Source organism: Urtica dioica, chromosome 5, assembly GCF_054948205.1.
Source record: "Urtica dioica subsp. dioica isolate 48M chromosome 5, U.dioica_male_clone48M_v1_H2, whole genome shotgun sequence".
Taxonomy (NCBI): domain Eukaryota; kingdom Viridiplantae; phylum Streptophyta; class Magnoliopsida; order Rosales; family Urticaceae; genus Urtica; species Urtica dioica.
The window spans coordinates 42821577-42846780 of record NC_142760.1 but is presented as its reverse complement, the minus strand read 5'-3'; the positions used below and the strand labels follow the sequence as shown (position 1 = coordinate 42846780).

The 25204-nt window shown below is 33.0% G+C and overlaps 1 protein-coding gene and 1 pseudogene across 2 annotated transcripts; both read right to left on the bottom strand.

Annotated features, from left to right (window-relative positions):
• Positions 1 to 1927: 1927 nt before the first annotated feature.
• LOC149398751 (receptor-like protein Cf-9 homolog) lies at positions 1928 to 5018 on the bottom strand. Its single transcript, XM_089614663.1, has 2 exons — positions 2290 to 5018; positions 1928 to 2205 (listed from the first exon to the last, which is right to left on the bottom strand). The coding sequence occupies exon 1, from the start codon at positions 5003 to 5005 to the stop codon at positions 2291 to 2293; it is 2715 nt and encodes a 904-aa protein (XP_089470789.1). The 5' UTR covers positions 5006 to 5018; the 3' UTR covers positions 1928 to 2205; position 2290.
• Positions 5019 to 5683: 665 nt separating this feature from the next.
• On the bottom strand, positions 5684 to 6497 carry LOC149398750 (uncharacterized; annotated as a pseudogene). The gene is made up of 2 exons (XR_016297173.1): positions 6085 to 6497; positions 5684 to 6006 (listed from the first exon to the last, which is right to left on the bottom strand). The product of XR_016297173.1 is annotated as an uncharacterized LOC149398750 (transcript).
• Positions 6498 to 25204: the final 18707 nt, after the last annotated feature.

The window sequence follows — 25204 nt, the reverse complement described above, 5'->3', positions numbered from 1 at the left end:
TAAGACTTAATGGAAGATTGTATTAACGTGTACTGAGTGTTCCATCAGCAATGAATAAAAATGTTGGACCATTAATTTTAATGTTAGTCAACATAGACTTGCTTGTGTTTATTTTTCAAACCCAAAAAAGACGGAAGACTTGATGGATGTATTGGCTGGCTAGTGAATTATCAGCAATTTCTATGTTAGTTAACACAGACTTGCTCGTGTTTACTTTTCATATCCGAAGAAGACTAAAAACTTGATGGAAAATTGGTTTGGCTGGTTAGTGAACGTTAGGATTAATATCGCTTGGACCACATCTTTAGTGGGTGTCCAGTGAATTTTTCAACAGGTAACAAAATTGATAATGGATTAGTTAATTACCTAATTGTTTTTTTTTCTCTTACTTCCACGAAACATTCTAATAAAATAAGATCTAAAGACCTAAAAATACAAGAGAGGAGAGGAACATCTTTCTCATGCATGCTAAGCAAAACTCCATTTAAACATGGTTTTTGATATAGTGGTTAAAGCTTCAGTAATAACAATGAACGCAATAATGGTTATGTTCTTCAGCAAAATATTATTATAGAAAGATCTCGTCGTCCAAATTTATTGACTTGAGTTGACCTGTCAATGAGCAATGAAAACCGATAAATAAAAATCATTTTATTATTTAATTGCATAAAACATTACAAGTAGGAATTTCTATTGGTATGATGATACGCGCCTGAAAAATATTTCATTGCAACAAAATAGGAAAGATACAAGATTTAACAAGCTTTGGAGAGGCTTGTTCTCTCCCATGTTGAGATTTTTGACCTCTTCAGTCGAGCTAGTCGAGCTCGTCTCTTCTGGTCGAGCTCGTCAGTTCGTCCAGTCGAGCTGGAATGAGTTCGTCAGTTCGCAGCTCGTCAGTTCGTCCAAAACGTCTTGGACTAACTTTGTCAAAACTCTCTCTCTCAGCGGAACAGAAAACGAAAAATAAATAATAAAGAAGAGACACAAGATTTATAGTGGTTCACTCTCAAAGAGAAAGCTACGTCCACTTTTGCCGCTGCACTATAAACCCAATTTGGGAAAGGTTACAAGTGTACAGGTGTTTCTATTTTTGGGTGCAATAAATGCAACGCACATGGTACTTTATATACACTAAGGAAAAGTGAAAAATTGCTACCCCTGACCAATGTGGGACCTTTTTCCTATTCCTTAGATTTGTCTCCACACATGACATCCACCATTTAACATCCCAATCCCAAGGAAACCATCCCAATGCTTTGCTCAATATTTGCATTCCTATTCCTTTCATTCACGTTTTATTTATACGAAGTAATTATTATAACTAACTATTAATTTTTAATTACCATGCTGCCTTTAAAGTCCTAAAATATAATTAATACCACAACAAATAAAAAGGTTGATATAATTTATTATAAAAAAAGGGTTGATATATATTACCCTTTCGATTAGGTAATACATAAAGTGAATCGTAAAAGAAATACGTTAGGGAAAGCTATGATAACCGTTTCCTATTCCGAATCTGTTGAGATTTCGTTAATTACTCGAACAACTAATCTTTTCCATGTGTTTTTGAGAAGTGGTTAACCTCTCTTGTCGAATTTTAATTGCAATTATTATATAGCAATAATAGAGTTTATGATAGGGATAAATCTAAAAATATGACATCTTGGTAGTGTTTTTTCTCATTATTCAATATGAGCAATTTATTCTAAAACTATGACAAGTAATGTCATGAAAAACAGTTGTTTAATAACATTTTGTCATTAAAATATCGTTAATGTAGTTTTTTTTTACGACAATAGGTGAGATATGTACAAAAGGACAACAAGTGAAAATACGAATGTATCCTCTGAGTAATTTGGTCGAAATTCACTAATACAAATATATTAAATACTTGAAAAATTCGTAACGTTACCATTGGATTTTGTGAAATATCATCAAGCCGTCGATCTTCTTTTTCATTCATAAAAAATGTAATTATTTGGTTCAAGCATGGGATATATATTTCACATCCTTATCACAGAGTCGGGGGTTAATTATTTGACACTGAAATTACAAGCACACAAAGTTCATTTTGACCAAACTCGAGAATATATATTTTAACCATTCTGATCATATTACATGAAAATAGAAAGACGAAAAAAAAACAAGTGCATCTTCAAACAAATGTAGAACTCACAACACCACTTCTCGTGCTCATTCCTGAGTAAAAAAAAAAAAAAAAGGGAGTTAAAATATGAACAGCCAGATATAAAATATCAAAGAGGGAATTACCGAAAATCACACCTTATTTAATATGCTTTATTATGTCCGCTAGACATTTGCAGTATTGTTGTCTAGCAATCCTTTTTTGAAGCCAAAAATCGAATCTTCTGGTGAACAACAGAGCGTACCCAATGGATACTCCGATTCCGAGACCTGCACCGTATCCAATAGTTGCAAACAGCTTCCACGTCAGTGTTTCATCGTCGCCATCGTCAACCTCTTCATTCTCATCCTCTTCATTGTCAACCTCTTCGTCGCCACACGGCTTCGTCAATGGAAATCCACACAACCCCGGATTTTCACCATATGAATTGTTGTTGAACGTATTGAACTGTCCTCCTCGAGGTATTTCACCATCCAAGTTGTTGTGGGTGAGATTTAGAAAATTGAGTTGTTTCAGGTTTGAGGCCAGTTGTTGCGGGATCTCTCCGGCGAGCTCGTTGAATGAGAGGTCTAACCATTCGAGATTACTCAAATCACCCAACGAGGGTGGGATCGGACCGACGAGATTGTTGCGAGCGAAATTGAGGCCTTTGAGCGAATCCAGCTTCCCGATCGTTTTCGGAATCGCACCCGTGAATCCATTTCTTGAAAAATCAATCGTTGTGAACAAGGTTTGGATTTTCTCCAGCTCGATGTAGTTTCCTTTCATTGACACTGCCACAGAGTCTTGATAATAGGCATACCTACCAATCAAACTATTTTGGTTATCCAAGTACTCCAACTTATTTGCATGCGCACCGATCATTGCCTTGAAATTCTCAAAATATTTTGCTGGCAAGACACCCACAAACATGTTGTTGGAGAGATCCATGATTCTCAAACTCTGAAAAGGAAAGCTACTCTTGGGATTCTTTATTGCACCATGAAATCTGTTAGACCTCAATACAAGAACTCGTAGCTCTGGAAGAGACTCCAAGAACTGAGGAAAAATGCCATTTAGTTCGTTGTTCCCGACATCTAGAACTTCCAGAGTCTTGGAGTTAAGCAAAGATCGTGGCAGCGGGCCTTCCAATTTGTTTCCGTTGAGGTTTAGCGTTCTCAAAGAGCTTCCAATTGAAAACGCTGAAGGAATAATGCCATCAAACTTGTTCATTCTCAAATCCAAAACTGACAAAGAGTTGCTGAAATTTCCAAGGCACGGAAGGATATTGCCGTTGAAGCTGTTGTTTGACAGGTCGACAACTTCGAGAAAATTGTGGTTGCAGATCAGAGATGATATTCCTCCACTCAATTGATTGTTGGATGCAAAAAATGCAAGTGTAGACTGAGGCAGAGTCGGAAGATGGCCTTGAAGCCGATTAGATCGGAGGTCAATGTAATCGAAGCTATAATTCAGTGGAGGAATTGGGCTTATGTGTGTCAATGAGTTGTAAGAAAGATTCAGACTACCACTCCCATATGGATCTTTGGAGAAATTCCACAACCATGAGGGAATACTCCCTTCAATTTTGTTTTGGGAAAGGTCTAGATTTATTAATCCCTCTAAGCTTTTCAGACCGTTTGGGAACTGAGAAATATTGCAAGAAGACAAAATCAAATATGCAAGAGTATTTGACTTCAAGACAGTGTAGTTAGAATGGGGGATGGAAATAACAGATAATAAGCTATTAAAAGAAAGGTCCAGATGATCAAGTGTTCTAAGCTCTAAAAAATGTTCCAATATCACGACACCACTCAGTTTATTGTTCCCTAGATCCAAGGCCTCTAGATTTGGAAGGGAATATAACCAAGTGGGTATTGTTCCATAAAGAAGGTTGTTGTTTAAAATCAAGAATCGTAAATTCAATGGAAGAGGTCCCAAGAGTTGATGAGTTGAAGAGTCACATAGAAAAGCTTTTTTAGTTGATGAGTTGCTACAGAGATAGGGTAGTTGGCCTTCAAGTTTGCTGTATGAAAGATCTAACCTAATGATTTTACTGCTGAAGCATGGAAAGGTTATATCTAATCCTATGTTGGAAAGCCTCAAAACGGTGAGTTGACTGGTCCAATTTTGTTTATGGAATGAAACAGTGAGACTTGGGCTATCTGCTAATGAGAGATATGTAAGGTTTGGCAGCTGAAAAATATGTTCTGGAAATCTCCCTTTGAGTTTGTTGGAATCAAGATCCAGATATGTAAGAGAAGTTGAGAGGTTCATGAAAGAGAAATTGGGTAAGACGTCAAACATGTTGACATCAAATAACAATAACTCTGAGAGAGAAGTTAGGTTCGTCAGGATTCGTTTCAAGCTACTGGTCTCGGCTCTTAACTCATAATATTGACCGAAAAGAGAACCGATTTCAAGTCTGAGCAAGTTAGACAAGTGAGCAAGTTCTGGAGGAATATGCCCATTGAAATTGGAATCTACGAGGGAAAGATAAAGCAAGCTGGGAAACCTACCAAAGTTGGGTGAGATTGAAGATCCTTTGAAATCATTTCTCTCGAGATTGAGAGATCGGAGATGAGTGAGAGAGAAAAGGCTGCTGTTGGAGTCCATGACACCTTCTAGCCCTCTGAGGTCGAGACCAACGACGTGACCAGTCACATCGTCGCACGTGACTCCACTCCAATTGCAACAATCTTTGCTCATATTCCATGATCCAACGCTGTACGAATTTGTGATAATATGAAAAGAGTTTTTGAAAGTGAGCAAAGAAGTGTTATCATGAGGATGACAGAGTATTGGCGAAGAATTTGTTGAAGAAGGATTAAGGAATAAGAGAAACAGAGGAATCACACACAAAACCCAACCCATTATCTGATCTGAGTAGTGATGAGATGAGATATTATTGTGTGAGGTTTTATTTTATCACATTCGAAGATGCAGCTTATATATAAGTTCGCCCAATAAATATCGATTATTTGGGGGCATATTCGTAATTCTCAGATACACTCGTACCAAATTACATCCACAATAAATTAAATAAATTGGGACCAGCGACGAAATAACTTTGTTCTAACGGATTACATCCGCAATAAATTAATATTTAAAGAACAAATTACTGAAATGCCCCCTGAACTATGATCCGAGTCTACAATTGCCTCCTCATAAAAAAAACGTGATCGTCTGTTTACTTTTAATTCTTATTTTGTGTCGAAAACGGTCATTCCGTCTAATTTTCTCTCATCCTGTTATGTTTTGAGGGTAATATAGTAAATGGAGTGATTTCATTTCTTTATTTTATTTTCATTGATTTCATTTCTTTATTTTATTTTCATTAGATTTACTGAGACGAGGTCCGCTCGTGGGCCCACCCGCCGACCACCGTGGCTGCCCACGTGGCGGTCGCGACCGCGGTGGCGCGCCGGATTCGCCTAACTGTTCGTGGCAGTGGCGGCGAGATTCCGGTGCCGGAGACCGGAGTTCTTCTTCTTTATCGTGACAAAATCATGCGTAAAGATTTGATTCTCGACAGCAAAAGCTAAAGTAGTTTCAGTTGTGTATTATACAAGAAAAGCATGTAAATATCAGTGGAATTAGTTGAGAGATTTGGTTACATATGAATCACACCGCTCTAAAAATTTACAACACGTGAATAAAAAGAAAACATAAAACTTTATTCAATCCAAAGAAGAAGAAAAAAGTCAATGTATTGTTTTTGTGTGTGTCGATCAGAGCTTGCTGGAGTGTTTTCCGAACAGCGAGTGTCTACCTTCAGCGATAAGCTCTCCTGTGAGCTTGTTCTTCATGAGCACCGAAGTCCCTGAATACCCTCCTGTTCGCCCCAAAAGCCTTCCCGTGATCTCCAACTCATCCTGCCATTTTACCAATCTAAATAAATCCTAAAATAAACAAATAAAAAGGTCATTGAGAGATAATGAGAAAGAACATACGTCAAGGTAAGCAGAGGAGAGGAATGAGATCGACATATCGACCGAGACACTCATCGGAAGCCCCTCCGCGTGGGTCAACGCGCCCCCGACCTCGTCCACCAGATTCGCGATCGCTCCCGAAGCCAATTTCCCGTTCCTGTCATGTTCCAATCAATATAATTAGCGACGGAGATTCGCCGACCGAGTTTGGGGATTTCGCTTACGGTGAGTCGAGGAGGGACTTTGAAGGCGCAGACGACGAGTCCGGGGCTCGACTCGGCCGACTCGGATGCCTCTCAGCGCGAAGTCCTCGTAGAAGCTCCGTACACCGCGCCAAGGTCGCCGCCGTGATGACGTGGCGGAGGAACAGCGATTTTCGAGACGAGCTCCGAGTCTTGTTTGCTTAGTACTAGGAATTCCTTTGCCTTGTCCATTGGATTGTGCTTCACCATCGGCTTTGAAGTTTGATCTATGTGCTTCTGCGATCTTCTGCTTCGAGGCGAAGAAAAAGTTCTTTAGATCCAGGAAGTTTTTTTCTTTTTTTTATGATAAGTTCATTAAGGAGATTTTAGACATTACACTAAGAAATAAGCTCACGTGGCAAAAAACCCGAGCAAAAACAGTACAGAATAAGAGAAAAATAGACAGAATGACTGTTTTCGACACAAAATAAGAATTAAAGGTAAACAGACGATCAACTTTTTTTATGAGGGGGTAATTGTGGACTCGAGTTATAGTTCAGGGGGCATTCCAGTAATTTGTTATAAATTAAATAAACTGGGACCAACGACAAAATAACTTTGGTCTGGACTATAGAAATAAATTTATAATTGCAATTAATCCGGAGTTTTACAAAAGTGGACTTAATTACAAGTTTTGTGCATTTCACTTCTACGTTTTAATCTCGTAGTCTGTTCTCTTATATTTTAATTGTCTTCTGTTTAGGCTGATGTTCACAATGAAATTGAATTTAATGCTTTTAGTTTACTTTTACAGTCTTACTGATATTACATATATCTAATAGTGCTCTCTGTAGTTTCAATTTGGGCAGCTAATGTTAGAATGCATGAACAATTACAGTTCGTATTTAATTTCGAGAACAGTTAGGCCAACTTAGTTTATCAATAATTTTGATACAACTCATAACGGCTGAATATTAAATTGGAAAATGTGTGAATATTTTCAAATTTTGTGTGGAAAGTTTCATATTTCGTGTGAATATTAAATGTTAGTATCGATCCGTATCATGACTTAAGTCAACAAATGCAGTATGAACTCTACGGAAAAGGGGTTTCATTGTTATCTGATCTTATACTTAATGCAATAATAATAATCGTGTTTGTTACACTATGGCTGAACTTTTAAAATGCCGATTTACAATTTTATATGAACATTTTTTAAATTTTAATGGAAATTCGAAACAAGTTCAGAATTTTTTTTCTACTAATTATTTTATAAAATTATGTTGAATGTCTGAAAATTTTGAATTTTTTTCTCTTTGGATGATCAAAATTTAATCTAACAGTATGAGACCTATAATAAAATTAATCGTCTTATTTTTTTTTTATAAATATGTTATTAATTAGTAAATTTTATGTGTTTCTGAAATGAAATTATAGTAAAATAATACTTTCCTTATAGAGCATTGTAGCGAAATAGCCAAAATGAAACTATGAAATTTGTTTTTAGCCTATGTTTGAAACAACATAACAGCAGTAGTACAACCTTATTGGAAAAAAAAAACAGAGTGTTTGTCGTTTGATATAACGAGACAGTATAATGGAATCTATTAATCGTTTTTTCTCAAAAGATATGTCCGCCGCAAGAATAAAAAAAAAGGGGCTAATCTTTACCTTATTTTCAAGTATTTGTCGGGGCTCGAGAGGCACGGCTTGGTCGAGATCGAGGTGCGGCTTGGTAAGAGTTGGCAGTGTTTCTTGGTCGGACTCGGAGATGGTTGGCGATGGAGGTGCGGCTTTGTCGGAGATGGAGGTATGGCTTGGCCGGAGATGGAGAAGATGAAATGGATATTGGAGATTGGAGAAGATGAAATGAGAAAATGTTAGGGAGGAAACGCACAAATAAAAACCTAATTTGGTTCTGCTTCTTGTATATATATATTTTTTTAATTATACATAAACGGTCCGGTCCGGTTAAACCGTAATTAAAAAAATAAAAACCGGACCGGACCGTTTATATTGTCTAGACCGGACCGGACCGGGTGAAAAAAAAACCGTTTTAAACCGGACCGGCGATCTAAAAACCACTGGTCCGGTCCGGTTTACAGTTTTTACGGTTTTTCTGCGCCGCCCTATGTTTCACAACTTTTAGGGAAATAGCCAACATGATTATGTGGCAATAATTAAGGTCTTATTTATTAATAAATTCGTCATTTTCTCTCTCCTATTTTTTTCCTACACTTTTTTTACATAAAACTTCAAAAAACCATATCTATCTCATATGAACTCGAAATTGAGTGATTCCAATTCCTACGGATTCGTGACGCCGAGATCTTCAAAAATAGATCTATTTTGTTTGATAAAAAATAATGTTTAATACCATAGATGTAGAAAAATCTACCTTAAATATGGTAATAACGGAAATTTTTTAAAATTATAAAAAAATAGAAATATAAATATGATGCATTAAACATAATTTTTCATCAAACACATTGGGTCTATTTTTGAAGATCTCGACGCCACGAATTTGTAGGATTTGAAATCACTCAATTTCGAGTTCGTATGAGAAAGATACGAATTTTTGAAGTTTTGATGAAAAAAAAAAATTGTTTGAAAAGAATAGGAGAGAGAAAGTGACGAATTTATTAATAAATAAGGGCAAATCAGACCTTAATTATTGTCACATAAGCCATTTGGCTATATCTCTAAAAATTGTCAAACATAGGCTACATCTCAAACCTAATGTTATAGGTGGCCTAGTTACTTAGAAAAGTCTTCCTTATATGTTTCATTTTGAAACTCTATATACTATGATAAAACTCACAATCTACATTTTTTTTTTCTTTTATTGCTATATTGGGCTGATTTGACTATTTATTTTTTTTACAAAGGGTCATTTGGTTGCATAAACATGTGATAAGCATGAAAGAGAAGTGTGAATAAAATCAAACAAATAATAAATACAAAAATATGTTACTGATGTACGTCTATTTATTTTACATCTTATTAATTATTGTGTATTTATGATTAATTTTTTTAATTGTATAATCTATTCTTCATTTTGTATACACAACAAAACTAGTTACCTAACATTATCAAGTTCCTTTTTTTATATATATATAACATTATAAATCTATATTAGTTTTAGCCCTCATTACACGATAATTCATGACTTCGTCCCCGCTTGCTTGTGTTTACTTTTCAAATCCATAAGAAAAAAAAAAGACTAGACTGTCTAGTGAATGTTCTATCAGCATTGAATAAATATGTCGGACCACATCGCTAAGTATCCCTAAAGACTTCTATGCAATGATGCATTTGTCGATAATAAACAAAGTGACATCTATAATTTAATTTCTATGTTAGTCAAGATATAGACTTGCTTATGTTTACTTTTCAAACCCAGAAAAGACTCAAGACTTGATGGAAAAATGTATTGGCTGGCTAGTGAATGTACTATATCAGCAATCATGTAGAAATTTCGTTACTTGATATTTGGTGTCATATCAGTTTAACAACTTGATAATGCCATACGACGACAATATTGTCCGTAAGTTACCTATGAGTATAACTAAATTTATGTTGGTCACAGACTTGCTTGTGTTTACTTTTCAAATCCGAAAAACTTCATGGAAAATTGTTTTGGCTGGTTACTGACCGTTCAATAAGGATTAATATCACTTGGACCACATCTTTAACGTGATGATTACATTGCGATTAAAAACTTCGTTCTGAACTAGACGTTTCAATACTTGCTTGTGTTGATTTTTTTGGCCAGCTCAACTAAGACCAACGACTTCATAATTTTTTTTTATTAATTGTCATGTCAGTTTCACAAGTTGATAGAAGAAAGATAAAAAAAACATCGTTATTGTGTAAACTTGACTGCGTCTATAAGACTATAACCACAATAAATAAGGAAGTATTTCATATTGTTTTTATTTTTATATACAAAATAAAGATATTATGTGTGTTTTAATATTATCATTAATACCACAACACAAAAAGGTTGCACGCGTCAAATATAATTTAGAACTGAGCCCAGCTCTAAAGTTTTTGAGGCTAAAGCAAATTTATTTTTATAAGTTTTTAAATTTTATTTACACTATTTAGTATATTCAGGCCAAAATAATATATATTTTAAACTTAAAATATATTAAATTTAGATATTTTTCTACATAATTTAAACCTAAAATATATTAAATTTAGATATAAACGTTTATTTAGAGGATACCTAAAGCAATTGCTTGAATTCCCTAGAGATCGAGTTGGACTTAAGTAGAGCAAAGACCAACTTTAGATTCCGAGTAAAAACAAAAGACTATTTATTAATTTAAATTTCAATGTACTTGAAGTTATACTTTATGCAATAATAATATGCGTGTTGCGTTACGTTATGGCTGGATTTCGGAGAAATTTAAAATGCTGGATTACAGTTTTTGAAGAACATTTTTGTTTTATTCATGAAGGAATTTCGGCACAAATTGAGAAATTTTTTTTCTCTATTTGGTTTTAAAAATTATGTTGAATGTCCAAAAATTTTGAATGTTTTTTTTTGTGGATGATCAAAATTTAATCTAATAGTATAAGACCTATAATTAATTTATCTGTTAGTCTACTCTAGATAGACTTGCTTGTGTTTACTTTTCAAATCCATAGAAGAAAAAAAAAGACTAAGACTTAATGGAAGATTGTATTGACGTGACGTGTAGTGAGTGTTGTATCAGCAATGAATATAAATGTTGAACCACATCACTAATTTGTCAATATTATTCAATGTGAGATCTATTAGTTTCTCTGTTAGTCAACATAGAGACTTGTTTGTGTTTACTTTTCGAACCCAGAAAAGACGAAAGACTTGAATGTACTATCAACAATTTCTATGTTAGTCAAGACAGACTTGCTCGTGTTTACTTTTCATATCTTAAAAAGACTAAAAAGTTGATGAAAAATTATTTTGGCTGGTTAGTGAGCGTTCAATCAGGATGAATAATATATATATATATCACTTGGACTACATCTTTAATTAGTTTTTTTTTCTCATTATTCAATATGAGCCATTTATTCTAAAACTATTAACAGTAATGTCATGAAAAACATTTTTTTAATAACATTTTATCATATAACATTTTGTCAATAAAATATCGTTAATGTAGTTTTTTTTTCATGACAATGGGAGGGATATGTACAAAAAGATAACATGTGAAAATACAAATATATCCTCTCAGTAATTTGGTCGAAATTCATTAATACAAATATATAAAGGGCGGACTAAGTAACCAGCCCAAACAACCCATACTTTAAAATTATAGCCCAACTATTAAGATATTTAAGAAAGTAACCAATTTTTTAGAATAACATTTCAATATTCCAATAATACCCTTAAGGTTCAATATTATTAACTAACAGAGTAAATAATATTAACCGTAACAAGAAAAATAGTAAATCTCATTAACGGTAACACAAAAAATAATAAATTTTATTAACCGTAACAAAAACAACATTAAATCTTATTTACCACAACAAGAACAACTAGAAATCATATTAACCGCAATAAGAACAACAGTAAATTTGTGTTTTCATCGGAGTTTCAAACGGCGAAATCACAGTCTTAGCTTCCGATTCGAATGCCGCCGTTAACTGGATCACCTCCAACGTCGCTCCATTCTCCGACGAAATCTCGCTTGTCTCTGTCGGAAACAAGGTATTGACATTCGGCAACAAAACTCTCAAATCTCAGCTTTTTCCAGCGATTTCAAGACTGGACTTGCAAGACCTTCAAACGGTCGGATCATTGCAGCCGCAGGACTCGCTGATATTCGAGACCATTTTCGGTGGAGGATCGTCACAGTTAATTTGATTAACCTTCACAGTTAATTAGATTAACCTTCACAGTTAATCTGATTAACTATCAGAGTTAATGCGCATAAGTGGACTTGCGACCTTCGAACGGTCGGATCGGCGCAACCGCGTGACTCGCCGATGTTCAAAACCGTTTTCGAAAGAAGTTCGTCATAGTTATTCGGATTAACTGTGACAGTTAATTGGATTAATTGTGGTAGTTAATCCGCGTGACAGTTAATCAGATTAACTGTGATAGTTAATCGAATTAACTGTTGCCGAACTGGAGTTTCAAGAGACACAGAACCGATCTTGGCTTTTCTTATACCGGCCTCGCTTTCTAATATTCCTCTTTCTCTACGATCATCGCCAAAAATCGGCGGTGCTTGATCGCCATCAGAGCTATCGGAGGCAAGTCGCGAATCGTCGACAGAGGCGGCGGCACGGAGGCGGAGGCAGAGGGAACAACTATAGTCTTGGTGGAGCCGTGGAGCTTGGAGATCGAGCCTTCGATCCGGCTATGGAGACGGAGGTGCTTGAAGCTCAGGCCTCCCATGGACTAGTGAGCCTCAGAGGCACAAGAAAGGAGAGGAACCACCATTTCGGAAGCAGAAGAAGGATTAGGGTTAGAGTTTTTGGGAGTTTGATTGTTAATGATCTGTCAGGAAGAAGATGACTTAAATCGGAGAGAGACACGATTGTTTAGATAGTTTAGAGAGAAATTGGGGTAAAGGGTATTTTTGGAATTCAATTTGAAGTTGGCCATTATGTTAAATATATTAATATTTTGGCTAGAATTTTTACTTCCCCTTTTAGATTCGGCTAGCTGTTAACAAATATCATATAAAATTGGCTACGTAAGCCACCTAAGCTATAGGAATTGTAAATTAGCCAACCTTTGGTAAATACTTTGTAAATAGCCAACTTGCATACGTGGCAGCTCATTAACTACCTTTTTTACATGTTTGGCTGGATTAAATAAGTCTTTTACTAATCTGTTAATAAGTTAACTTGGCAATTTACAAGAAATTAACGAAAGGTGGGCTATATCTCAATTCACTATAACCGTGTGGCTATATAACTTAATAACCGCGTAACGTTACCATGGGATTTTGTGAAATATCATCAAGCCGTCAATTTTCTTTTTCAGTCATTAAAAAATGTAAATTAGTCAGGATTTATGCTTTTTGCATGGTAAAATATAATGATAAAATTGATTCATGCATGCTATATATATTTCACATCTTGATCACAGAGTCGGGGGTTGGTTATTTGACACTGAAATTACAAGCACAAAAAGTGAATTTTGAACAAACTCGGGAATATATATATTTGTTAGCTTCCCATCAAAATAAAGAAAAGACCCAATTTAAGGTAGATATTTTTTTTTTATCGAAAGTTAAGGTAGATAATTACGTTCAACTTGATTACACTTAAAAATAACAGAGAAGAATCGGCAAATCCTCTGGTCCATTCAGATCATATTATATAAAAATAGAAAGAAGAAAAAAAAGTGCATCTTCAAACAAATGTAGAACTCACAACACCACTTCACGTGCTCATTCCTGAGTAGAAAAACGGGAAAAAAAAAGAGTTAGAATGTGAACAACTTGATAATGCCTACGACGACAATATTGTCCATAACTTACATGTGAGTATAACTAAATTTATGTTGGTCACAGACTTGCTTGTGTTTACTTTTCAAATCCGAAAAACTTCATGGAAAGTTGTTTTGGATAGTTACTGACCGTTCAATAAGGATTAATATCACTTGGACCACATCTTTAACGTGTTGATTACATGGTGATTAAAAACTTCATTCAGAACTAGACGTTCCAATACTTGCTTGTGTTGATTTTTTGGCCAGCTCAGCTAAGACCAACGACTTCATGGAAAATTGTATTGTCATGTCAGTTTCACAAGTTGATAAAAAAAAGATGAAAAAGTATTTCATATTGTTTGTATGGCAGAGTAGCAAAATAGTCAAAATGAAACTATGAAATTTGTTTTTAGCCTACGTTTCATAATTTTTAGGGAAATAACCAACAAGTTTATGTGGCAATAATTAAGGTCTGATTTGCCCTTATTTATTAACAAATTCGTCATTTTATCTCTCTTACTTTTTTCCTACACTTTTTTTTTACATAAAAACTTCAAAAAATCGTATCTATCTCATATGAACTTGAAATTGAGTGATTTCAAATCCTACGGATTCGTGACGCCGAGATCTTCAAAAATAGATCCATTGTGTTTAATGAAAAATTATGTTTAATATCATAGATGTAAAAAAATCATGTTACTACCTTAAATATGGAAATAACTGAATTTTTTTGAAATTATCGACATAAATATAATTTTTCATCAAACACAATAGGTCTAATTTTGAAGATCTCGATGCCACAAATTTGTAGGATCTGAAATCACTCAATTTCGAGTTCGTATGAGAAAGATACGAATTTTTGAAGTTTGATGCAAAAAAAATTATTTGAAAAGAATAGGAGAATGATAGTGACGAATTTGTTAATAAATAAGGGCAAATCAGACCTTAATTATTGCCACATAACATAAGCCATTTGGCTATATCCCTAAAAATTGTCAAACATAGATTAGATCAAAAATCACATGTTTATAGTGGTCTAGTTAGTTAATCTCTTATTTTTATTTTTATTTACAAAATAAAGATATTATGTGTGTTTTAATATTATCATTGATACCACAACAGTACAAAAGGTTGCACGAGTCAAATATAATCTAGAACTGAGCCACAGCTCTAAAAATTGTTATATTGTAAATACTACCATTTTCGTTTATTTTTTACAAAAAAATAATTTGAACTCCCCAAAATACCCTTAATAGGATATATATTTATTTACTATTATATTAAAAAAAAACCAAAATTTCTCTTTAAAAAAAATCCTTAACATTTTGTAAAGAAAGTTTTTAATTTAATTTTTTATATATAAATAGAAATTAAAGAGTTCTTTCATTAAGGGTATTTTAAAGAGTTAAAAAAATGTAAAAATAAGTGAAAAGTGGTATTTGCAATATAACATATTTATGGGGGAGATGTATGTCGTTTATATTAAACTGAAAGAATATTTTTGAAAAATTGAGAGTATAAATTGCGCATTTAGATTCAACACTATGAAATTTTCCCTATAAATAACAACTGAGTAGAGCAAAGAGTAACTTTAGATTCCTAGCAAAACAAAAGACTAACTTTATCAGTTCCTTCATTTCTTATTATTTCCATAAATAATGTTAATGAATACGAGCTGACTTTAAATTATCAATCTTTGATTCATAAGTTAGTGTCACATGGAAAAGTGAGTGAGACTATAAAGTATAAGTTAAAAATTGAGTTCACATAGAACCTCTAGATAATAACATAGTATCAGGGCTCATAAACCACAAATCAGTGATCGAAGAATTTACCACCCTATCATCTTTTTAAATTTAATCTACAAATATTTTCGTGAATTGATTGTTTTAATTTTAGAATACGCATGTTTTCTATATTTTCCTTGTTATTTACAGTTTTATTTGATATTTTTTCATTATACTATGTACGAACAGGTTAATTTAGCTACTATATTTTCCTTATTCGTAGTTTTATTTTAAAACGAGGAAAAAATGGTATGAAAATTTAAAAATGATGTATATATAAAAAGTTTGAAAAATATGAGATATTTTTTAATTATCATCTTTGCACAAGGTATAATATTATGAAAAATGCTATGTCCCAATCAACATCTTTGCCGGAGTGAATCGTCTTGGCTAATGATTTGAAGCTCAACACCGCCTTAGCACCGTCAAGATCTAATTTCCACACATGAATAGTCCAATGTTCCTTCATTTCTTATTATTTCGATAAATAATGTTAATGAATACATGCCAACTTTAAACTACCAATCTTTTATTCATAAGTAAGTGCAGTTAGGAAATCCCACATGGAAAAGTGAATGAGACTTATAAAGTATATAAGTTAAAAATTGAGTTCACATAGAACCTCTAGATAATAACATAGTATCACGGCTCATAAACCTCAAATGAGTGATCGAAGAATTTACCACCCTACCTTCTTTTCAAATATAATCTACAAATATTTTCGTGAATGGATTGTTTTAATTTTAAAATAAGCATGTTTCTATATTTTCCTTATTATTTACAGTTTTATTTGATATTTTTTTTTCCTTTTACTATGTACAAACAGTTTCATTTAGCTACTATATTTTCCTTATTTGTAGATTTATTTGAAAACAAGGAAAAAATGGTATGAAAATTAAAAAAAAATTATGTATATATAGAAAGTTTGAAAAATATGAGATATTTTTGAATTATCATCTTTACACAAGGTATAATTTTATGAAAAATACTATGTCCCATCATCATCTTTTGGGGAGTGAATTGTCTGTTATTTGAATTTGGGCAGCTAATGTTAGAATGCATGAAGAATTACAGTTCTAACTTATCAATAATTTTAAAGCAATCCATAAAAGCAGTATATCAAATTGGAGAATGTGTGAAGATTTTCAAATGTTGAGTGGACAGGTTCATATTTGCCATTAAATGCTAGTATCGATCGTATCATAACCTAGTAAACCAATACAATATGGATTACTCTAGGAAAAGCGGATTTAAAATTCAATGTACTTGAACTTATACTTTATGCAATAATAATATGCGTGTCGCGTTACGCTATGGCTGTATTTCGGAGGAAATTTAAAATGCTGGATTACCATTTTTGAAGAACATTTTTTTATTTTTTATGGAATTTCGGCACAAATTCTATTTGGTTTTAAAAACTATGTTGAATGTCCGAAAATTTCGAATGTTTTTTTTTTTTTTTTGTGGATGATCAAAATTTAGTCTAATAGTATGAGACCTATAATTAATTTATGTGTTAGTCTACTCTAGATAGACTTGCTTGTGTTTACTTTTCAAATCCAGAAAAAAAAAAAAAAAAAAAAAGACTAAGACTTAATGGAAGATTGTATTAACGTGTAGTGAGTGTTCTATCAGCAATGAATAAAAATGTTGAACCACATCACTAATTTGTCAATATTATTCAGTGTGAGATCTATTAATTTCTTTGTTAGTCAACATAGAGACTTGCTTGTGTTTACTTTTCAAACCCAGAAAAGACGAAAGACTTGAATGTACTATCAGCAATTTCTATGTTAGTCAAGCCAGACTTGCTCGTGTCTAATTTTCATATCTTAAAAAGACTAAAAAGTTGATGGAAAATTGTTTTGGCTGGTCAGTGAGCGTTCAATTAGGATGAATAAAATATCACTTGGACTACATCTTTAATTAGTGTTTTTTCTCATTATTCAATATGAGCCATTTATTCTAAAACTATTAACAGTAATATCATGAAAAACAGTTGTTTAATAACATTTTATCATATAACATTTTGTCATTAAAATATCGTTAATGTAGTTTTTTTTTCATGACAATGGGAGGGATATGTACAAAAAGGCAACATGTGAAAATACAAATATATCCTCTCAGTAATTTGGTCGAAATTCATTAATACAAATATATTAAGGGCGGACTAAATAACTAGCCCAAACAGCCTCTACTTTAAAATTATAGCCCAACTATTAAGATATTTAAGAAAGTAACCAATTTGTTAGAATAACATTTCAATATTTCAATAATACCCTTTAGGTTCAATATTATTAACTAATCTAACAGAGTAAATAATATTAACCGTAACAAGAAAAATAGTAAATCTCATTAACGGTAACAAAAAGAATAGTAAATATATATTATTAACGGTAGCACAAAAAATAATAAATTTTATTAACCGTAATGAAAACAACATTAAATCTTATATACCACAACAAGAACAACTAGAAATCTTATTAACCGCAATAAGTTACATATGAGTATAACTAAATTTATGTTGGTCACAGACATGCTTGTGTTTACTTTTCAAATCCGAAAAACTTCATGCAAAGTTGTTTTGGCTAGTTAATGACCGTTCAATAAGGATTAATATCACTTGGGCCACATCTTTAACGTGTTGATTACATGGTGATTAAAAAATCCATTCAGAACTAGACGTTACAATACTTGCTTGTGTTGAGTTTTTGGCCAGCTCAGCTAAGACCAACGACTTCATGGAAATTTGTATTGTTACGTCAGTTTCACAAGTTGATAGAAGAAAGATGAAAAAAGTATTTCATATTGTTTGTAGGGCAGTGTAGTAAAATAGCCAAAACGAAACTATGAAATTTGTTTTTAGCTTACGTTTCATAATTTTTAGGGAATATAGTCAATAGGTTTATATGGCAATAATTAAGATCTGATTTGCCCTTATTTATTAACAAATTCGTCATTTTCTCTCTCTTACTTTTTTCCTACACTTTTTTTTACATAAAAACTTCAAAAAACCGTATCTATCTCATATGAACTCGAAATTGAGTGATTCAAAATCCTACAGATTCGTGACGCCGAGATCTTCAAAAATATATCCATTGTGTTTAATGAAAAATCATGTTTAATATCATACATGTAAAAAAATCACGTTACTACCTTAAATATGGAAATAACTGAAATTCGTTGAAATTATCGACATAAATATAATTTTTCATCAAACACAATGGGTTTATTTTTGAAGATCTCGATGTCATAAATTTGTAGGATCTGAAATCACTCAATTTCGAGTTCGTATGAGAAAGATACGAATTTTTGAAGTTTTGATGCAAAAAAAAAAATATTTGAAAATAATAGGAGAGAGATAGTGACGAATTTGTTAATAAATAAGGGCAAATCAGACCTTAATTATTGCCAATTATTGCCACATAACATAAGCCATTTGGCTATATCCCTAAAAATTGTCAAACATAAATTAGATCCAAAATTACATGTTCAAAGTGGTCTAGTTAGTTACAAATCTCTTGTTTTTATTTTTATTTACGTTGCACGCGTCAAATATAATCTAGCACTGAGCCCAGCTCTAAAAATATTTAGGCTAAAGCAAATTTATTTTTATAAGTATTTTTAAATTTATTTAGACTATTTAATATATCCGATCCTAAATAATATATATTTAAAACTTAAAATATATTAAATTTAGATATAAACGTTTATTTAGAGGAGACCTTAAGCAATTGCTTGACTTCCCTAGAGGTCAAGCTTGACCTAAGTAGAGCAAACACCAACTTTAGATTCCGAGTAAAAACAAAATACTAACTTTATTAGTTCCTTCATTTCTTATTATTGTTATATTGTAAATACTATCATTTTCGTTTATTTTTTACAAAAAAATAATTTGAACTCCCCAAAAGACCCTTAATAGGATATAAATTTATTTGCGATTATATTAAAAAAAACAAAAACTTCTCTTTAAAAAGAGTTCTTTCATTAAGGGTATTTTAATGAGTTCAAAAACAAAATGTAAAAATAAGTGAAAAAGTGGTATTTGCAATATAACATATTTATGGGGGAGATGTATGTCGTTTATATTAAACTGAAAGAATATGTCTGAAAAATTGAGAATATAAATTGCGCATTTCGATTCAACACAATACGAAATTTTCCCTATAAATAACAACTGAGTAGAGCAAAGAGCAACTTTAGATTCCTAGCAAAACAAAAGACTAACTTTATCAGTTCCTTCATTTCTTATTATTTCGATAAATAATGTTAATGAATACGAGCTGACTTTAAATTATCAATCTTTGATTCATAAGTTAGTGCCACTTAGGAAATCTCACATGGAAAAGCGAATGAGACCTATGAAGTATAAGTTAAAATTTGAGTTCACAAAGAACCTCTAGATAATAACATAGTATCAGGGCTCATAAACCCTAAACCAATGATCGAAGAATTTACCACCCTACCTTCTTTTCAAATTTAATCTACAAATATTTTCGTGAATTGATTGTTTTAATTTTAGAATACGCATTTTTCTATATTTTCCTTATTATTTATAGTTTTATTTGATATTTTTTTTCCTTATACTATGTACGAACAGTTTAATTTAGCTACTATATTTTCCTTATTCGTAGTTTTATTTTAAAACGAGGAAAAAATGGTATGAAAATTTAAAAATGATGTATATATAAAAAGTTTGAAAAATATGAGATATTTTTGAATTATCATCTTTGCACAAGGTATAATTTTATGAAAAATGCTATGTCCCATCAACATCTTTGCCGGAGTGAATCGTCTTGGCTAACGATTTGAAGCTCAACGCCGCCTTAGCACCGTCAAGATATAATTTCCACACATGAATAGTCCAATGTTCGAAGCCATTCCAGAGAACATTCCTTCGACATGAAGTTATGGTTCGGTGCTTGGTCGACTTGTCTTCAAGGAAAACCATGTACATTACATCGCATGTAAAACAGAGCCCCTTGCCAGTGTGAGTCACCAAGATAAGGATGCTGGTTCAGATTTTGAATCGCTAGTTTTGAATACAAAATTCCTTAATGAATTTGAATGTTATGTATACGTGATGATTTAATACATAATGATGTTTATAATTAATTCAAGTGTATAGTTTATTCACTTAAATGCACGCATAGGTTAGAGCTAGCCAAGGAGCAGAGGGGTGTATGCCCTTGAACTTTTAAGAATTAATATTAACAAGTTTTACATATTTACCATAATTTTTTTTTAGTCAAAAGTAAATGATTGTTTCATATATACAGCTCATGAAAAATTTGTTTTCTTACAAACCCATTGTAAAACATAGAATAACTTATATAATCAAATTTATTCCCCTAACAGCAAGTCCTGGCTAAACCACTAATTAAATGCATGAATATAAAAATGTTATTTACGCATTGGTTTTTTCAAATTGTAAAATAATTCATTTATCGATATGTGTTAGGGGGATTTAATCTAGGTGAATTCGTTTCGGTTTGACCTAGTATATTCTGTTAGCCTAACCAAATCAACAATTCGTGAGGATGACAAAGTGGTGGTGAGGAATGTGTTGTAGGAGAAAGGAAAAAGAGGAAACACCCACAAAACCCAACCCATTATCTACGAAGGAGAGGACTATGGATGATGAGATGCTTTGAATCCACAATAAATAAATAAAACATTTGGAAATTGTATGTGATATAGAGTTGCTTGTGTTTACTTTAAAATCAAGAAGGAAAAGAAAGGACTTGAAAGACTTTATGGAAAATTGTATTGCGTGGCTAGTTAGTGTTGTAAAATGTTGGACCACGTCATGCACAAAGACTTCTATTTTCAACCATGCATTCGTCAATATTAAATGGTGTGAGTGTTTGACATCTATAATTTAATCTCTATGTTTGTCTAGATAGACTTATTTTGTTGAGTTTCCAAACCATAGACGACTATAAAGACTTGACGAAAATATTATTCGTTGCCTAGTTATTGTAACTATCAGCAATTGTGTAAAAATGTTGTTTTTGGGTGTCATATGTCAGTTTCACAACTTGACTAATGAATAGAAGAAATATTTTTTTTTAGCAAAATAGTCAATTTAAACGTTTAGATTTAGCAAAATAGTCAACGTTTTGTAAATTTTAGTTAAATAGCCACTGCATTTTATTTACAAGTGTATTTTACAAAACTACCCATAAATAAGTTCAATTTTTTTTTTTGGTTTTTTGGATATTTTTGTAAATATACGCTTGTAAATAAACATAAATAAAATGCGGTGGTTATTTATCTAAGATTTACGAAACATTGGCTATTTTGCAAAAGCAAACGTTTAAATTGGCTATATACCTAATGGACTCATAAAAGAATATTAAAAAAATAAAAAATATATAAAACATTAATAGTCCTACGATTACGTATAACATTAATAATGTAGAAATATGCCTTTTTCCGAATTTATTTGATTAAGTTTAGTTGACCATGTCTATTACCAAAGAAACAAATGAATATCTCATAGTGAAATTTGTTGTAACTAGCCAAGTTTGTCATTCTTATTGAGGGAATAACTCAAGTTTCATTTTATTAAGCAAATAACATATATATTCGGCTCAGACCATAATGTCCTCACTTCCTTCGCGAATAGGTTAATTTAATTAACGTACTGGAGTGAGTTAGGTTAATTAATTAACTTATGGTTGAATATTAGCTTAGGTTCTGATTTTTTTTTTTTTTGAGTAAACTTAATTTACTAAATGATTGAATTAGGAATTAGGTTTATTAATTGAATGCTTTGAATATCAATTGACTTAAGTTCTTATTTTTGTAATATTTTTTTTGAATTTCAAATCCTTCTCGAATCAGTTAATTAATTAACCTAACTCAATCCAGTACGTTAATTAAATTAATCTATTCACGAATTTAATGTGAATCAACAAAATCAGAGAATTCTTTCTCTTCTTCTTTTTCTGCAGCGAAGATTATCTTCTTCTATTCACGACTATAAAGACTAGACGAAAATATTATTCGTTGCCTAGTTATTGTAACTATCAGCAATTGTGTAAAAATGTTGTTTCTGGTGTCATGTCAGTTTCACAACTTGAGTAATGAATAAAAGAATAAGGAAAAGAAAATACAAAAAATACAAAACATTAATAGTCCTACGATTACGTATAACATTAATAATGTAGAAATATGCCCTTTTCCGAATTTATTTGATTGAGTTTAGTTGACCATGTCTATTACCAAAGAAGCAAATGAATATCTCATATATATATATATATATATATATATATTTTTACAACAAGGATACATGTATGATTTTATATTTATTTGATACAATTTACCGTTGATTTTGAACACACACGTTTGCTTATCATCTTGATCACTCTGTGTTGGCTTCTCATATAAACCTAAACCATTATATAATCCTTTTATACGGGAAACTACGCTAACCACCTAAACCATTATAACCTAAAACTCTGATATTATGTCAACTTTTTATTTATTTATTTATTATTATTATTAACATTCATACCAAAGCATTTTACAAGCTACTATATATTGACGGGTCGATTTGCATTAAAATCCTCCTGCTTTTGGGAATTGCTAACCAACTCACTCATTAAAATCTCCCGCTAAGCAGTCTAATAAATCCCATCAATTTGATGATCGTAATCTATTTTAACATACTTCATTTTTAGACCACAATGTAATATTTTTAAAAATAAAACTGTAATTGATAAACAGAGTTTAGTTTTGTGGTAGTGTTTACTTTTCAAATCCAGAACAGAAGACTAAAAGACGATGGAAACTTAGATCTATCAGCAATAATGTAAAAAATATTGGACCACGTCATTCACTAAGTATGCACAAAGACTTCTATTCAACCGTGAATTTGTCAATATTGTGATATTTATAAGTTTCTATGCCCGTCTAAGACTCTAAATAAGACACTATGAAATACAGTGCAAGAACAGAAAAGAAAAAATAAATAACCGGCAGGCAAATCAATGAACACATTTAACGATGAACAATCACATGTCAGATACTCATGGACAAATTTCCTCGTGCACATCCCTACATATAAACAAAAAAAGAGTTGAAAGTTGAAAATCAAAGTGGAAATAACTGAAAATCAAACTTTTTTTTTTTATTCTTTATAATTTCAACTAAGAGATTTGCATTGTCGCCGTCGACTCACTACTACAAATACAGTTTTCCGGTGCGGTTGACTTTTGGGTGCGACTATTCGCACCTAAAAGTCGCACCAAAAAGACTTTCAGGTGCGAATAGTCGGACCCAAAAATCAATTAAGCGCTGGAAAATTTTCGCGAAATTTTTTGAATTTGGGTGCGACTAGTCGCACCCAAGAGTGTGGTACTACTATTGGGTGCGACTTAGTCGCACCCAATACTGTCTCCAACGTTATAGGTGCGACTAAGTCGCACCTAAATGTCCTAAAAATTTTCGGCGGCCAAAACTTCCCCCTTTTTTACAAAATGTCATTGGGTGCGACTTTGTCGCACCCGAAGCCACTGACATAGGTCATTGGGTGCGACAAAGTCGCACCCAAAGGTGTCATTGGGTGCGACAAAGTCGCACCCAAATTTAAAAGTCTTTATATATAAAGCATGCTCGATCGGGTTTTCATTCAAACACCCAAAAAAACCTATTCGTCCAAAAAAACCTCTGCGCCTCTATCTCTCTGTCTCCGAGCCTCTCCTTCTCTCCCAACCCGTCGCCGCCACCACCCCGTCGCCGCCGCCACTACCACTCTCTCTCAGCCTCCGAGCGCCACCACTACGCTCCTCCGACCACCGCCACGACCCTCTCTCTCTCAGCCTCCGTCACGAGGACCGCCGCCACTGCCCTCTCTCTCTCTCCCACCCCGTCGCAGCCACCACTCCGACCGCCACCACTCCGACCGCCACCACTACGCTCCTCCGACCGCCGTCACTACGTACCCTCTGTCTCTCTCAGCCTCCGTCACGAGGACCGCCGCCACTACCCTCTCTCTCTCCGGCCACCCCGTCGCAGCCACCACTCCGACCGCCACCACTACCACAAGGTGAGGATTCTTGACCTAGAGTTGATTTTGGATTTTTGAGCTCCGAAATTCAAATTTGGGGTTTCGGATTTCAAAGATGATTTTTGTGAAATTGATTGGTTTTGGTTGCTCATTGAACTCGATTAGTGATGGTTATAGCTTGAATTTGTGGATTGAGTTTGGATTTCCTTGGTTTGTTAGTGATTTGGCCGAAATTTGATGAACTAGGGTTTGAAGTTTCGAATTTGGGGGCTTTTGATTTCTGCGTGTTGATTGATTCCGACGAGCCCCTCCGCTGCTGCCTCTCCGACCAGCTCCTCCGACTTGTCCCGAGCCTCCGATCAGCCCCTCCGCTTCATTAGGTATTTTTCATAATTTGATTAGTATTTTGATTACTAGTTTAGTTTGATTAGTAGTTTAGTTTATAATTAGTTAGTTAGTTTGTAATTGATTTGTAATGAATTAGTTAATTAGTTTGTAATTAATTTATGAAATGAAATTTGTTCTAATTAGTTTAGGTTAATTGAAATTGTAAAATTGAAATTGTAATTAGTTTAATAATATGTTTAAGTTGTTTAGTTTAAATTTGTTTAGGTTAATTGAAGTTGTTAAATTGAAATTGTAATTAGTTTAATAATATGTTTAGGTTGTTTAGTTTTGATTAGTTTAGGTTAATTGATAGAAATTGTCAAATTGAAAT